The 16,045-nt window shown below is 46.7% G+C and overlaps 1 protein-coding gene across 2 annotated transcripts in view; it reads left to right on the top strand.

The window, feature by feature from the left end:
* The window catches only part of LOC120951088 (irregular chiasm C-roughest protein-like), a 199,220-nt gene extending 193,677 nt beyond the window's left edge, over nucleotides 1–5,543 (top strand). For both annotated transcript variants that reach the window (XM_040369633.2, XM_040369615.2), the window contains 4 exons: nucleotides 332–471; nucleotides 569–792; nucleotides 2,076–2,464; nucleotides 4,575–5,543. In XM_040369633.2, coding sequence (XP_040225567.2) covers nucleotides 332–471; nucleotides 569–792; nucleotides 2,076–2,464; nucleotides 4,575–5,032 — 1,211 coding nt within the window. In that variant the 3' untranslated portion in view covers nucleotides 5,033–5,543. The remainder of the gene's footprint in view (nucleotides 1–331; nucleotides 472–568; nucleotides 793–2,075; nucleotides 2,465–4,574) is intronic.
* The last annotated feature ends 10,502 nt before the right edge of the window (nucleotides 5,544–16,045 follow it).

Genomic DNA, 16,045 nt, shown 5'->3' with positions numbered 1-16,045 from the left:
TATAAGTTTGGAGTTAGGAGCGATGCAGAATTGAGGCTTTAAGTGAATAACGGTTGTCTAAGATACGACTGGAGCAATCGTAACTGCGTTCGATGCCTGATTCGGACTAAATATCCTTAGAGTCCTTAGAGCTACCAACAGAACACCTGACTATGTGTTAGAGGTTCTCAACGGACTATTTTAGGCATCGTGTATTGAAATAACGTTCCGAATATGAATTGAGATATAACAGCTTTCCGGTACAGACCGCTCACTTTGACAGCTCATCAAACGTTAAACATTTACCATTTAATCCCCCCGTTCGACTTCTTCCACCTCTTCTTCTAAACAGAGCCAAATCTGCTGCCCGTGATCGTGCTCGGCTCGCTCGGAGGCATCACCATACTGATCATTCTCGTCGTCATTGCGATCTGCCTGTGCAGCCGTCGCAACAGAAAGAAGCATCTGCCGCCGGCCGATGTCATACCGAAGGTAAGAGTCCGCGCCAACAGTCCTGTGGCCTGTGGATCAGTTCAGTTGTGTTAAAACGCTGCAATCTTTTCCCTCCTCTGTCCCCCGCTGTCCACAGTACGATGTCCCGGGGAAGGATTGCGGTGAGCACGGCGGCACGACGGTGAGCGACCACAAGATCGACCGCATCGACGACATGCTGGACGGGGAGCATCCGCGCGACACCATCACCACCAACATCGCGCTGAACGTGCGCTCGGGTGTGGCCGGCCCACAAACCGGCACTACAGCGATCAGTTCGTCGCTTACGGCGCTCAAGGGTGACACCACCACCGATTACAGGTTGGTTCGCACTGGATGTCGCTTTGCTACTTTCGGTCTAATTCTCTCTCTATCTCTCTTTATCTCTCTTTCTCTCTCTCTTTTTACTGAAACTCTCTCTCTATTTCTCTCTATCTCGCTCTGAATCTCTCCATACTCCTGTCTCTTCGTACTCTCTCTTCCTCTATCTCTCTGTGTTCTTCTCTTTCTTCTCTCTCTCTCTCTCTATTTCTTTCTCTCTCTGTAACTATCTCTTTTCCTCTCTCTCCCTCTTTCCCCCTTCCTTTCTCCATTCTCGTCTCTCTTTTTCTCTCTCTCTCTCTCTCTCTCTACCACTCTCTCTCTCTCCTTAATACTCCGTTATTTTTTCATTATATCTCTTTATTTTGCTCCCATCCTTCTCTTTACCTCCCTTTCTCTTTCTCTCTCTTTCCCTCTCTCTCTCTTTCTCGCTCTCTTTCTCTCTCTCTCTTTCCATTTGGCACTTTATCATTTTCTCTATTCCTCCTCATCTTTCATTTACTCTTTCTCTCTCTCTCTCTCTTTCTCTTTTTGTCTCTCTATTTTTCCCTCGCCCTTCTACGCTCTCCCTTTCTCCCTCCATATCCATCTCTCTGCGTATCTTTCCCTATCTCTCCTTGTCTCTCTTTGTTCCTCTCTTTCGCTCTTTCTCTATCTAACTCTCGCATTCTTCTCTCCCTCTCTATCACTTCTTAATTATTCCTCTCTCTCCGTTCCTTCTCTTTACCTCACTTTCTATTTCTCTCTCTCTCTCTCTCTCTCTCTCTCTTTCTCTCTCTTTTGTCTCTTTATTTTTCCCTCGTCCTTCTTCGCTCTCCCTTTCTCCCTCCATCTCCATCTCTCTGCGTATCTTTCCCTATCTCTCCTTGTCTCTCTTTGTTCCTCTCTTTCGCTCTTTCTCAATCTAACTCTCTCATTCTTCTCTCCCTCTCTATCACTTCTTAATTATTCCTCTCTCTCCGTTCCTTCTCTTTACCTCACTTTCTATTTCTCTCTCTCTCTCTCTCTCTCTCTCTCTCTCTTTCTCTCTTTCTTTCTCTCTCATCACCTCTCTGTCTCTCTGTATCTCTTTCTCATTCTTTGTCTATTTCTCTCTCATTCTTTCTGTATCTCTCTCTCTGTCTCTCTCTCTTTCTGTTTCTCTCTCTATCTCTCTCATTCTTTCTCTTTTTCTCTCTCAATCTCTCTCTATCTCCTTCTGTTTTTCTCTCTCTCTCTCTTTCTTTCTCTCTTAATCTCTCTCTCTCTCTCTCTCTCTCTCTCTCTTTATCTAACAAATGTAGCCGATACTCGGGAGACTTTTCCGACTCGCTGAGCCACCTGCAGTGCCCGAAGGTGGGTGGTGGCCCGACCGGTACCAGCGGCAACAGCACCAGCAGCACCGGCAACAGCACCAGCAACAACAGCAACGGTTACGTCCCGTACGTTAACTACGCCCGGGACTACAGCCCGCCCACCCAGCACCTGATGCAGTTTAAGGCGAGCAGCAGCAGCAACAGCATCGGCAACGCGCTCACCGCCAAACCGCCGGCCCGGCCGCCGGCCAACGGTCAGCTGCCGACCGGCACGATGACACTCACGCGAAAGCGCACGCCCGCCGCCCCGCCGGACGCTGGCGGCGCCCTGCCCAGCATCCAGAGCAGCGTATCGTCCATCCCGAACGGGTTAATGAGTAAGTTTTTCGGCCCACGCCCTCTCGCACAGCGAAACGAACGTCCGCACAAGAGTTTACACCGATGAAAAAACAAAACAAAACAAACAAACTAAAAAACCCAAAAACGATGGCGCAAAACAGTACCTTAATGGGCTGGATTGCTTCGGCCAATTTGCGCACAGCTACGCCCGGTTCTGTCCGCAAGGCAAAGTTTGATGTGCAAACCACACCCGGTTTTTTGTCCCGTTCCCTTTTGTGTGTGTGTGTGTGTGTGTGTGGGGATCATATTTAAACATTTGTCCAGCGTACTCCGGGCGGCTGCTCGGCTGCACTGATTTACCGCAAAAGTATGCTCATGCCCCGTTGCTGCAAGCGGGAGATTGGGGAGGGAAGGTGGCCACCGGAACGATTTGATCCGTTTGACTTTCAGCAATCGAACCGAGTCCCCTTTCGCCCTCCTTCCTGCGATGCGGTTGTTCCGGCGGATGCCGCCCGTATCGCTGTTACGCGTACCGACAACGACTGAGACCGAGCCAGCAAAGAGTGGTGGTGAGGTGGTAATAGGGGAGGGAGACATAAGCAAACTAATAGATTTGTGTTTGTCTTGAATTTATTGCTCCTCCCGGGGAGGGCTCTTGCTCTCTCTCTCTCTCTCTATATATAACTTGCACTATTCGCTTGTTTTAGAAAAGGGTACAGACACACACACCCACCCACCCAATCACCGACCGGTACAAAAAGAAAGTTTGCCCTTTTCCCCGCCGGAACCGGAACCATCGGCACGGTACGAAGCCAAACAAAAACACGGCCCGGCAAAGTACAACCGCTCTCTTAGCTTACCGCAGCATTCCGAACCCCGCCTGCCCATCCCACCCTAAGAATGCAAAGAATAAATAAACTCTCGGCACCCCTACCAACCCCCCCCCCCCCCTGGGACTGTGGCATTTGCATTAACGCAGTTTGTGATTAGTTTTTACAGTTTAAGAAAACATACTTCCTTTGTCTTGGCACAAGCGGCGGAAGTGAACGAAACAGTTCGCCCAGTTCGGAAGGGGGCGGGTGCATCGGCCACCCGTAAAGTTTGCAACTTGCAACCGAAAATTGCATTTCCAAGGTTTTGCTCAAACGCTTCAGCCCGTTCGTCGCCTACTGCCAGCTGCTTCTGCCTTGCGGCGGACTTTGCCCCCTGGCTCTGATCGGCCCCAATGTTTCGGAGTGACAGGGAGGGGATGTGAAGGGAAGGGGGATGTCCAGTGGCTTTGGAATTGATGGATGCAACTGGGGACGGGATGTTCCGGTGCTTCTGAATTAATTAATAAATTAGCAGTGTACAACCCGGATGCTTTCGGGTTGGCGGCGGGCTGACAGCTAGTCAATCCGAAAAGGGGGGGAGGGGTGGGGTCGGGGGCACAAATTGAAGCAAGATGCGTGTAAGTAATTGAATTAGACGCCGCGAGATGGGACTGCCGCTTTCGGATTGTCACTGCCGTGTTGTCCGCGGCCCAGGAAGACGAGTGTGATTTTAATGAAGCGAAATCATCGCCCACCCCATCCAAAGATGACATGATCATTTGCAGGGTTGGAAAGCGATTGGTCCTTGAGCCAGTGAGAATGATTTCCCGTTGGTGGCAATGGAAATATCTATTTTGTTCAAAAATACCTTTTTTGCACTAAACGTATTACTTGTTGTTATTCATTCAATGCATTCTTTATAGCAAAAAAAACAGCAAAGATACTCAGCTAAATGCTATGGCCAAATTTAGCCGGAAATGTCTAATCCACCTGAATATCTCATCGCAAGTGCTCCATAAAATCGTGAACCACCAGGCGCCCCCATCGCTTCTGCATGAAACAGGGAAAGAAATAGTTTAATTTGGTTTAGTACGGTTTAAAATTGTGAAATATTGTGCAGAATCTTGTTTTGTACTATAACAAGTTTATCAGCATATCTTTTATAAATATAATATATTTAAAAATTAATACAGAAACAATATAATTGTAAAGCGCCTTAAAGTATGCAAGCTTTTATAATTTTTTTTTTTTTTTATTTTTATTTTTTTTATTACTTCATATGACTAACCATCTAACCGATTCTTCCCGTTTGTGCATGCTCTCACTTTCCCCCCAGACCATCCCATGCTCGGTTGCCATCTCGGGCTGGACACGCGGTTCGGCGCCAACTACGGGACGCTGCACGGGCGCGGCCCCAGCCCGATGCAGCTGCCCCCGCCGGCGACGGCCAATCCGGCCGCGACGCCGGCCCCACCACCGTACAGCGCCACGCGCAACCAGAACTGTCTGCTCGGGTTGGGGCTGCCGCCGGCGGCGGGCGGCCCCACCACCGGCACCAACTCGGCCGCCCTGCTAGCGACCGGCTCGAGCAGCCCGAGCTCGACCCAGTCCGGCTCGCTGTCGCTGGCCAGCTCGCAGCTCTCCCAGGCACCATCGATCGCGGGCGGTACGGTCGGGACGGGACAGGGCGCGGGAGGGAGAGAGCAGCAGCAGCAGCCCAACAGCCCGCCGGGACAGTTCATTCTTCCTTCCAGCAACACCATCAAACCGGGCGTACTGGCGACACACGTGTAAACCGAGCGAGCGAACGAACGAAAGAGAGAGAGAGAGAGAGAGAGATCGGTCCCTCCCCTAGGCTGGAGCAGTGGGAAGGGGGAGGGAACCGCATAGATACTTGTCAATTCAGTTTTAAACACATTTCCCCTCAAAAAACAATTCTCCTTGATATAGTAGGGTAGCTAATCCTCGTATAATCTAAGAACTGAGCTTTACTTACATCGATTATCGACACAACCGAGTCGAAGCAAACAGACACACACTCTCACACACATAAGCATATACATTTAACACTGCTATTCTTCGCCGTCGCGTGCAAATGAGAATGGCGGGGAATGTTTTTCCCCCGCTTGTAAGGCAGGAGAGGTTCTCATTCATTCAGCCATCCACACAGCAAAAAGGGGGAAGGACAATGGGACGTGGGAGACGAACAACACACACACACACACACACACACACACACACACACACACACACACACACACACACACACACACACACACACACACACACACACACACACACACACACACACACACACACACACACACACACACACACACACACACACACACACACACACACACACACACACACACACACACACACACACACACACACACACACACACACACACACACACACACACACACACACACACACACACACACACACACACACACACACACACACACACACACACACACACACACACACACACACACACACACACACACACACACACACACACACACACACACACACACACACACCAACACACAAGCAAAGAGGCTTTGAAAGGTCAGATAAGGTTGGCAAACTGGCACCTCGACACCAACGACGCCGACCGATATTACAAAGCAGTGACGCCAATAGTGATACCATTGCGTGTGATTGTGATTGTGATGTGATCCGATGACGCTTCACGCTTCGTAACATCGGCTGACAATCGTTTGTAATATCAAGAGAATCGTCCCAACCTTGCCTTGTCTGGAGCAAACACTCTCACAGCCCAATTGTACACCCCTCACTTCACGTGGCTTTGCTGTGTATCATTCTCAATCATACACACACACACATATCCACAAGTGAAAGACTCACTTCTCAAGCCCCGAAACTTTCTAATCTCGTGCAACCCAACACATATCCAAAAAAAAAATGAAAAAAGAGAAGCAGACGAACAAAAAAAGCTGATAAGATGTAGCCTCTGATCTATGGTACGACGCCTAAACTGCAGGTAAAGATGGAAAGACAAACACAAAGATTATAGCATTAGTTAAGAAACCCCTCTCGCCCTCGCCAGAAGGAAAGGGAGTGAACGGGGGGTAGCATTGTTAATATTAATATAGTCCAAAAATACTAACTTTATAAATATAAATATATATATATATCGTTATCGTAAGCGCTTGAGCCCAACGTAAAGACTCTATTATCTGGAGAAGCTAGCCGTAACGCCGCAAATTGCCATCGCTTCTGTTCGTTCGAAACTCCGCCACTTTTGCCATCCATCGCATCCAGCTTGTGCATCTCATGAATCAGTGTGCCTGTATGTTTGTTTGTCTGTGTGTATGTGTGTGTGTGACGTGGTATGCTGATTTTTTTTTTACATTTGCATAATCCCCAGAACAAATGAACGCAAAACCCGTGACAAGTGCAACGTTATTTGTGTTACATTGCTTACTTAGCGTTATGTTCGCACAAAAACTAACGCTTCAAACTACGATTAACGCTCTTTCCTTGCTGGGTTTTCCAAGTCCGTTTCGAGTGTAAACATTTTTTTCCCACCACGTGCAAGAAGTTATTCCACATCCACTCGGATATTTCATTTTCGTCATAATAGCTTTTGATTTCTTCAGCATGATTTTCAACTCTTTAACAAGCATGAAAAAACGGTAGTTCAAAGGACCGTTGAAGTGTTGCAAATCATGCAGAAGAAATTAAAAAAAACTACTGCAGGGTTTTCCAGTTCACTTCCGAATGTGCACATCAGAATGAAATTTCAGTTCTTAATGATGATTTTCAACGCACCACAAAACTGACACATCAGCTGACAAACTCAATCGAGCTTGAACCGTGTTGCAAATTATGTGGAAGAACTGATTTATTATTGTGATGCAAATGCAATATTTGACAGCTGTTGAAAAACATCTCGCAAGCAATGAATTGTTGTTGCGGGCATTGGATATTGACTCGGAAAACTCTGCATGATGGAGATAAAACATCAGTGTAATGTGGAATACAGGGTTTTCCTAGTCATGTGCGAATGTGTACACAATTATTCACCGCCTTCAAGATGTTTTTCAACAGCTGTCAAATGGTGTATTTGCTTCATAATGAAATGTTTTACACATGGTTTTCAACACATCATAAAGAACTGTCAAACTTAATCCAGCTTGAGATGTGTTGAAAATCATGCTGAAGAAAATAACAATTATTATGATAGAAATGAAATATCAAGATTGATGTGGATTAAGATGTTGAACGTGGTGAATAGACTTGGAAACCCCTGTATCATACTGACTAAAAAGGACTTTTTTTGGGGAAACCTTCTCCGTGTTACGCTCCATATCACTGTCCATATCATTGCTCACCTCATGTTACCACGTTCCCTTCAAGCGCCAGTAAAATTGGGCTTCGCTCGCAGCTAGCTAACTGTTTCACAACACAACGCATAACACGGAAGCCAACAGGTACGAAGAAGGAAACCACCGTGCTATTTTAAGAGATTTCGCAGGCGTGCGACGGACCGCAGCGAAGCAGGATTTCGCGAAGCGTCTCCAAAGCACTGTTTTGCTAAGTGGTTTACGCCGAACCCCGGTGCATGGAGCAAAACTCGAACGAAACATATCCCGGCACCGCAGCATGGCAAACACTGCACCTAGCAAATCATCCATTTTGATCGCCAGCTTCCTCTACGCCCGCTTAAACATATATTCGCTCCTCTGCCAACTGCACTGTTACTGTTGCCAGGTGTGACCGCGACCGCAGCATTTTAGTAAAACGTACGAAACTCATTCTACTACCCATCCCTCCTGTAGACATCCATCCCTCTATTACATCTCCCTCCTCTTGATCCGCTCCCTTGGACTCCACTCCCCGTCCCCTCCTGCTGGTTCATATATTGCGGGAAAGGTGATGCGCCCGCTTTGCCCAGTGGAGTCGTATTGGAAGAGATAGCTAGAGTGAAAATTATAGAAAAATACGAGAAAGAGAGGGAGAAAGAGTATTATTAAAGAAACACACATCGACACACACACACACTCTTGCGCATACGCGTCACCATTTACATGTATAAGCGAAGATGTCTAGATAACGAAGGAATTATAGAAGCTTGCTAAATATAATTGCAAAACCAACCGAACGACACGAACAACCAAAACAAAACAACCACACGAAACATGCAGACAAACAGCAACAACAACAACGGAAACAAAAAAAAAATACGCATTCTTACAAACTAGTGACAAAACGAGACACACGCGAAAAACAATGGGCCGGCGATGAAAGTATATCCACTTTTCGTAGTGATATAGCTAGATAGAGTACATTTTTAAATTCACACGAAGAGAGAAGAAGAAGAAGAAGAAGAAGAAGAAGAAGAAGAAAAAGAAGAAAAAGAAGAAGAAGAGGAAGAAGAAGAAGAAGAAGAAGAAGAAGAAAAAGAAGAAGAAGAAGAAGAAGAAGAAGAAGAAGAAGAAGAAGAAGAAGAAGAAGAAGAAGAAGAAACACAAAGCATTTCAACCCAACTTGCAAGAAAACAGTAGCAAAGAAAGAAGACGAAAAAAGAAGAAAAGTCACACACAGACAAAAAGAGAACAAAAAAGGAAAACATAAAAACCATAAAATAGCAACAGGAAACAGCAACAACAACCAAAACAGGCGCATTTGGTTTTAGAATGCGGTTAAACAAACACACACACACACATAAACACACCTCACACAAACAAAAACAAAAGTAAAGAAAAAAAAACATCCAGCATATCTAACTTATTGCCATTATTGTGTAAAGGTTGATTTTATGTTTTCTCCTTCCGTCATGCTAAAAGTGAAACCCGGAAAAAACAAAATAAATTTTTATACAAAAGATGCAAACGTGTTTGTGTTTGTGAGAGTATCACTTATTGTTGAGTTAAGGGAGAAATACAGGGTTTCCCACGATTTATTGGTCAGTTCCCATGATTTTTTGGTGTGTTCCCACGATTTTTTGGTCGTATCCCATAGATTTTTGGTTCGTTCCCATAATTTATTGGTATTTTCCGGTTGGATATCAATACAATTGGACCAAAAAATTCTGGGAAACGACCAAAAAATCGTGGGAACGCACCAAAAAAATATGGGAACCCACCAAAAATTGATGAGAACCAACCAATAAATCGTGGGAAACCCTGTAAAGGGCAGCTAAAAAACTCCCCCCAAGGTAAGTTAATGCAAACGCCCGAACGCTGCCACATGCAAAACTGGCTGATTGCGGCAGCTTAACTTGCGCCACACACCCATTCCGGTCCACTGATTAACCTCTCCGCAAGGCTGTAAGTCAGTAAATTTGCTCCAGCTGGCGGTTGCCGTCGACCGGGGTTGTTATTACATTTCCGATTAGTCGTACCACTCGCAACCCGGGGGAGCGAATGACACCGGTTTCCGAGCCGAGCCACACTCTAACGTGCAAGATGTGCTTGCCACCGCGCCGCGGTGGTTGTGCAGAAACGAAATTAAATTCTGCTCCACCCAGCATAAACTATCCTAGCTTCCGCGCCGATTCCGAAACCGGACACAAGCTTCCTAACCTTGATAAGGCTGGCTGCACCCGGGCACAGTGTTCGACGGCCAGCTGCATACTTTCAGGCGGCTGACATTCGCTTTTATAGCAAATTTCGAGCAAAACAAACACTCAAAAGCGCCAAAAGATATGCAATGTGCAGGGCAAAGGTGAACTTTTACTGGCGGGACTGCACGTATGAAACTTTGCTTGTCTGTGTGTTTGTGTGTGTGTGTGTGTGCTTTTTTCAACAAGTCTGCAAGGTGTAACAAGCTGGCCAGCTTACCCCGTACTGCTGCGTGTGTGAGGAGTTTAGTCGTCTTCTTTCCACTCGGCGGAACCGGAATCATCGCAGCAGAACAAAGAAGCACCCTCAGTCACCTTTTTCCGGTATTGTGTGTGTGTGTGTGTGTGTGTGTGTGTGTGTGTGTGTGTGTGTGTGTCTGCATCTGCACACCACCCAAAAAAGCGATTACGCGCGGAAGCGATTTTGCATTTCATTTCGGTCCCCAAATAGAGTTACCCGCCCTCCACCGTCGCTCCCCATTTTCCAATTTATGCTGCCAATCTTGTGCCAATTATTTTTCATTTATCCGTAACGCTTCCACTGTGGCTGTCGCTTTTATTCGCTCGCTCGCTCTACTAGCTACAGCGACTAATTTAACGATACCGTGGCAAACCCTTTGCACGCACACACACACACACACAAACACCAAGAGAAACCAGCAGAAAGGGGGGAAAATGCAACGTAAAACATTACAACGATGTCGATTAGCGCCCAAATTTATTTTCGCGAATGCATACGAATTGCTGCCGCTTCTGCTTTCCTCGAGCAGCAAGAAAAGAGTAAAAATTTTAGCTGAAAGGAGAAAGCGAGAGAGAGAGAGAGAGAGACCGCGCGACAGAAAGACCCGCGGGAAATAATAAATATGTTAATAAGCGCGAACAAAATGTAATAACCATAACTGTAACGATAAAAATAAAAAACACCCAAACGTAAATGGTATGCTCGCGGCGTCCTGCTCGTGGACTTCCTATTCCGCTGCGCGCGAGGGACGACTGCGCGGGTCAGCCGGATAGATTTTCGGGGTGGGCAAATCCTCGCCGCTGAACCCGATCCTCGCCCGCTTCCCGTGGACCGAAATGTCTGGAAACATTCTCGCGTTGCAATGCAAAATTCCTCGCGGGTTTTCTCACTTGTTTTTTTTTCTTTTCTTTCTCAATGTATGTACGTCACCACTCTCGATTTTCACATCATCAAACACGTCGGCCATTCGGTTCGAACCGTTGCACTTTGAATTAGTCGCCCGGATGCAACCCTCGGCGTTCGAACCCTTCCCTTGGAGACGGCGCTGAAGTGCTGCACTTCTTGGCGAAAAGGTTAAGTCACGGTGTCTTGAGTATATTCCGGAAATTCCGGCCTCCCTCTTTCTCTTTCTCTCTCTCTCTCTGTGCTGCTCTTATACCGTCGCTACCGCGACCAAGTGTCACAGCACAATGCGGAACTCGTGCGGCACACTCGAGAGGTCACTTCAGCTAGCTCCAGTGCCAGCGCTCGGGAGGCAAAAGACAACGCTCCCTCTTGTCGCGAGCACTCCGAGTGCTCACCCTACTACAGCTCAGACATGCTTCACGCGCGCAAGGAAAGGCGGCGTGCAGGCAAGCATAAGAGCTTGGACGCTCCATAGTGTGTGTGTGTGTGTGTGTGTTTTGGCGGAAAGATATGCGGCATCACCTCTTTGACATGAGCCTGCACTTCGACACGAACTAGCGGCGTGGGGCCGCTTCCCCTGCTGTGCACCACGGTGGACACACACACACACATACACGGCCATACACACTTGAAAGGGCAGAAGGCAGCTGCGTGTCTCGGCCGGCCCGAAGACGGATGCTGCAAATGCCGGGCGCATGCAGATGAATACGAAATGGTGATAATTATTGCACCGAGCGGGTACCGAAACCAAGCGACGCGCATACATTACACTCGAGCTGCGAAATTCCGCACGAGGTAATGCGACGCTACTGTTGCCTTTTACAGGCCTGCACTAATTAATGTTTCCTTTGTAGGGTAAAGTTATGGAGGAGGGGTGGGGGAGGAATCGTATTTTTTGAATATGTTTTTTTTTTCAAATAAGCTAAGTTAAATTATTGTTGAAGCCACGAAAGGCAGAAGATGTCTTTCTTTGAAACTTTTTGGGGAACTTATCAATTTCCAAAATATGAGGTCGCTTTTCAGGGATAGTTTGTATGCATTAGGTGTATTCATTTCATTAGATGAGTTCATTTGGTCCGAGAGCAGAGCAGTGTAAAATAATTTGGGCAGGAATATAATAACTACAGGAGCGCACAAAGGTCTGATTAAAAAAAAACAACAATATATATTTTGCCAGGTATCCCTTCGATTCAAGCGGCACATCAAAATAAACTGCTTCTGAGCCAATACCTGTGGTGAAACTGATCCCAAACCCATACCGGTCCTGAGAATGATCCTGAACCCATGCATGTCCAGAAACTTATACCGAACCAAAACCAGTTCTGAGGCTGATACTGGACCTAAACCGATACTGGGACCGATTCCGAAGCCGTACTAGTCGTGGGATTGTACCTCAACTCATAGCAGTCCTGGAACTGAACCTGAACCCATAGTGATAATGGAACTGTTCCTCAATCTACACCGGACCTGCAACTGATCCTCACACGACACCGTTCTTAAAATTGATCCTGAGTCGATACCGGTCTTGGAACTGTTCCTGAATCCATAGTGATATTGGAACTGTTCCTCAACCCATACCGGTTCTTTGAAATGAACTCCACACGAAACCGTTCCTAGAATTAATCCTCAGTCGATACCAGTCCTGGAACTGTTCCTGAACCCATGGTGATATTGGAACTGTTCATCAACTCATACCGGTCCAGGAACAAATCCCCACACGAAACCGTTCCTAGAATTGACTCTGAGTCCATACCGGTCCTGGAACTGTTCTTGAACCTATAATGATCTTGGAACTGTTCATCAACCCATACCAGTCCTGGGACAGATCCCCACACGAAACCGTTTCTGGAATTGTTCCTGAGGCCATACCGATCCTGGAGCTGTTCCTGAATCCATGGTGATATTGGAACTGTTCATCAACTCATACCGGTCCAGGAACAAATCCCCACACGAAACCGTTCCTAGAATTGACTCTGAGTCCATACCGGTCCTGGAACAGGTCCAGAACCCATAGTGATCTTGGAACTGTTGCTCAATCCATACCGGACCTGGAACTGATCCTCACACGAAACCGTTCCTAGAATTAATCCTGAGTCGATACCAGTCCTGGAACTGTTCCTGAACCCATGGTGATATTGGAACTGTTCATCAACTCATACCGGTCCAGGAACAAATCCCCACACGAAACCGTTCCTAGAATTGACTCTGAGTCCATACCGGTCCTGGAACTGTTCTTGAACCTATAATGATCTTGGAACTGTTCATCAACCCATACCAGTCCTGGGACAGATCCCCACACGAAACCGTTTCTGGAATTGTTCCTGAGGCCATACCGATCCTGGAGCTGTTCCTGAATCCATGGTGATCTTGGAACTGTTCCTCAATCTATACCGGTCCTGTAATGATCTTGGAACTATTCCTCAACTCATACCGGTCCTGGAAATGATCCCGAACCCATACCGGTCCTGGAACTGTTCCTGATTCCATAGTAATATTGGAACTGTTCCTCAATCCATAGCGGACCTGCAACTGATCCTCACACGAAACCGTTCTTAAAATTGATCCTGACTCGATACCGGTCCTGGAACTGTTCCTGAATCCATAGTAATATTGGAACTATTCCTCAACTCATACCGGTCCTGGAAATGTTTCCGAGCCCTCACACGATGTTCCTCACACGAAACCGTTCCTAGAATTAATCCTCAGTCGATACCAGTCCTGGAACTGTTCCTGAACCCATGGTGATATTGGAACTGTTCATCAACTCATACCGGTCCAGGAAAAAATCCCCACACGAAACCGTTCCTAGAATTGACCCTGAGTCCATACCGGTCCTGGAACTGTTCCTGAACCTATAATGATCTTGGAACTATTCCTCAACTCATACCGCTCCTGGAAATGATCCCGAACCCATACCGGTCCTGGAACTGATACCGAACATAATCCGTTCCTTGAACTGATCATGAACCTAAACCGATACTATAACAGACTCCGAAGCCGTACTAGTCGTGGGATTGTTTCTCAACCCATACGGATCCTGGAACAGGTCGAGAACCCATAGTGATCTTGGAACTGTTCCTCAACCCATACCGGTCCTTGAAATGAACCCCACACGAAACCATTCCTAGAATTGACCCTGAGTCCATACCGGTCCTGGAACAGGTCCAGAACCCATAGTGATCTTGGAACTGTTGCTCAATCCATACCGGACCTGGAAATGATCCTCACACGAAACCGTTCCTAGAATTAATCCTCAGTCGATACCAGTCCTGGAACTGTTCCTGAACCCATGGTGATATTGGAACTGTTCCTCAACCCATACCGGTTCTTTGAAATGAACTCCACACGAAACCGTTCCTAGAATTGACCCTGAGTCCATACCGGTCCTGGAACAGGTCCAGAACCCATAGTGATCTTGGAACTGTTCCTCAATCCATACCGGTCCTGGAACAGATCCCCACACGAAACCGTTCCTAGAATCGTTCCTGAGGCCATACGGCCTGATCCTGATGTCACACAAACAGCTCGCAAAGAGTGTTGGCAGTTATTTCATTTACTAAAACGGCAGGAAGAGCACTCAAGCTTTACGAAGGCGCGTGAGCGGTTTCGGACACTCCTGAGGTAGGCACAGACCGCAAAACAATTGTAGCGCAGGATAAGTAGGTTAAGTAGCGTTTGAAAATGTACCCACCCCTACATGGTTTGTTTACATTTCGTTAACCACGGTGCATAGCGCGATCTGTCAAATTGAAGCGAAACAACCCAATTAGGAGTGAATTTTCAATCGCTAATTACTTGGTGAGCGAAACGAGTTATGATAATAAGGTTGAGTCCTCCCCTTTCCGTTTTTGTGCATGAAATGTGCAACACTGTGGTGAAATAACGTAGGCAAGCCTGCACCTCCATAGGGCTGTCAAAATTTAACTTGGACGGGTGAAAGTAAACAGTGGAACCAAATACCAAGGTGTATGGATAATAGGAGGTGATGTGCTTCAGAGCAAATTGACATATCACGACTTGACATAACAATACTGGGGGCCAAGGTGTGTTTATTAAGAAGGTGAATTATTAGCGCGTTTTTCGGGCGCCATCATTGAGTATTGTTATGTCAAATCGCATACAATTTTCTATACCCCCCTCCAGCCCTTCCCGATTTTAATACCGTAGCCCCCAGTATAGTTATGTCAAGTCGTGAAATGTCAATTTGCTCTGAAGCACTTCACCTCCTAATATCCATACACCTTGCTGGGGGCTCCGGTAAACACACCTTGCCAAGGTGGAATGTATAATGAGGTGTAGTTATAGCGCTTTTGGCGATCCCCCCCTGGGCTCCGATTTTGACAGATGGTTTTCCGCTTGTATATGTATTGATGGATTGTTTACGTTTTGCATGGTCAATATTTGGTGGAGATCAATTTGGGTGAATATTTTAGTTTATTAGAACACCCGATTTAAAATGGAAATTTTCCTTCGAGAACTTGAAGCGTTCGCCAAACGCGGAAAACCTACTGTCAGTTTTCTTCGTCGATTCTTCTTCGACCTAGCTGTCAAAACGGGCTTATAACTTGACCTGATATCTTTACGGTCCTTGCACCTTGCCAAATACGTACTAGATGTCAAAGAGAGTTTCGTGAGCAACAAAACATGCAGCACACATTGCAAAATGAATTGTAAAACTCTGCACAGACTCTCAAACTAAACTCTAAACTAAACTCAGTCGTACGCTAGATTACGCTTTACTTCAATCTATCTCGTAACATAAACCACATTCTTCGTTGCACTAAATTTGATCCTGCCGGTTCCGCTTCCCGCGAGCGAACGAGATTATGTTCGCTCCCACTTCGTACGCTAGCGTTCTGCGCTAGCCACCCCCAAACGGAGTGTGGCGACTCCAGGAAAGCTTTACAGACGAAAGCCTTTCCCCCACAAATTGGTCCATTTCGTACGGCTTTAAGCCTCCGCTTGAGACAATCCATTTGGGACGCCTTATTATCGCAACATATCACCAGCCATTAAATCGAATACACATCAGCAACACCAACCATGACACCCTTGAAGTCCA

The sequence above is a fragment of the Anopheles coluzzii genome, chromosome X (genome assembly GCF_943734685.1).
Source record: "Anopheles coluzzii chromosome X, AcolN3, whole genome shotgun sequence".
In the NCBI taxonomy this organism is placed as follows: Eukaryota; Metazoa; Arthropoda; class Insecta; order Diptera; family Culicidae; genus Anopheles; species Anopheles coluzzii.
The sequence above is the reverse complement of the archived record's forward strand: the minus strand, read 5'-3'. Positions and strand labels throughout refer to the sequence as shown.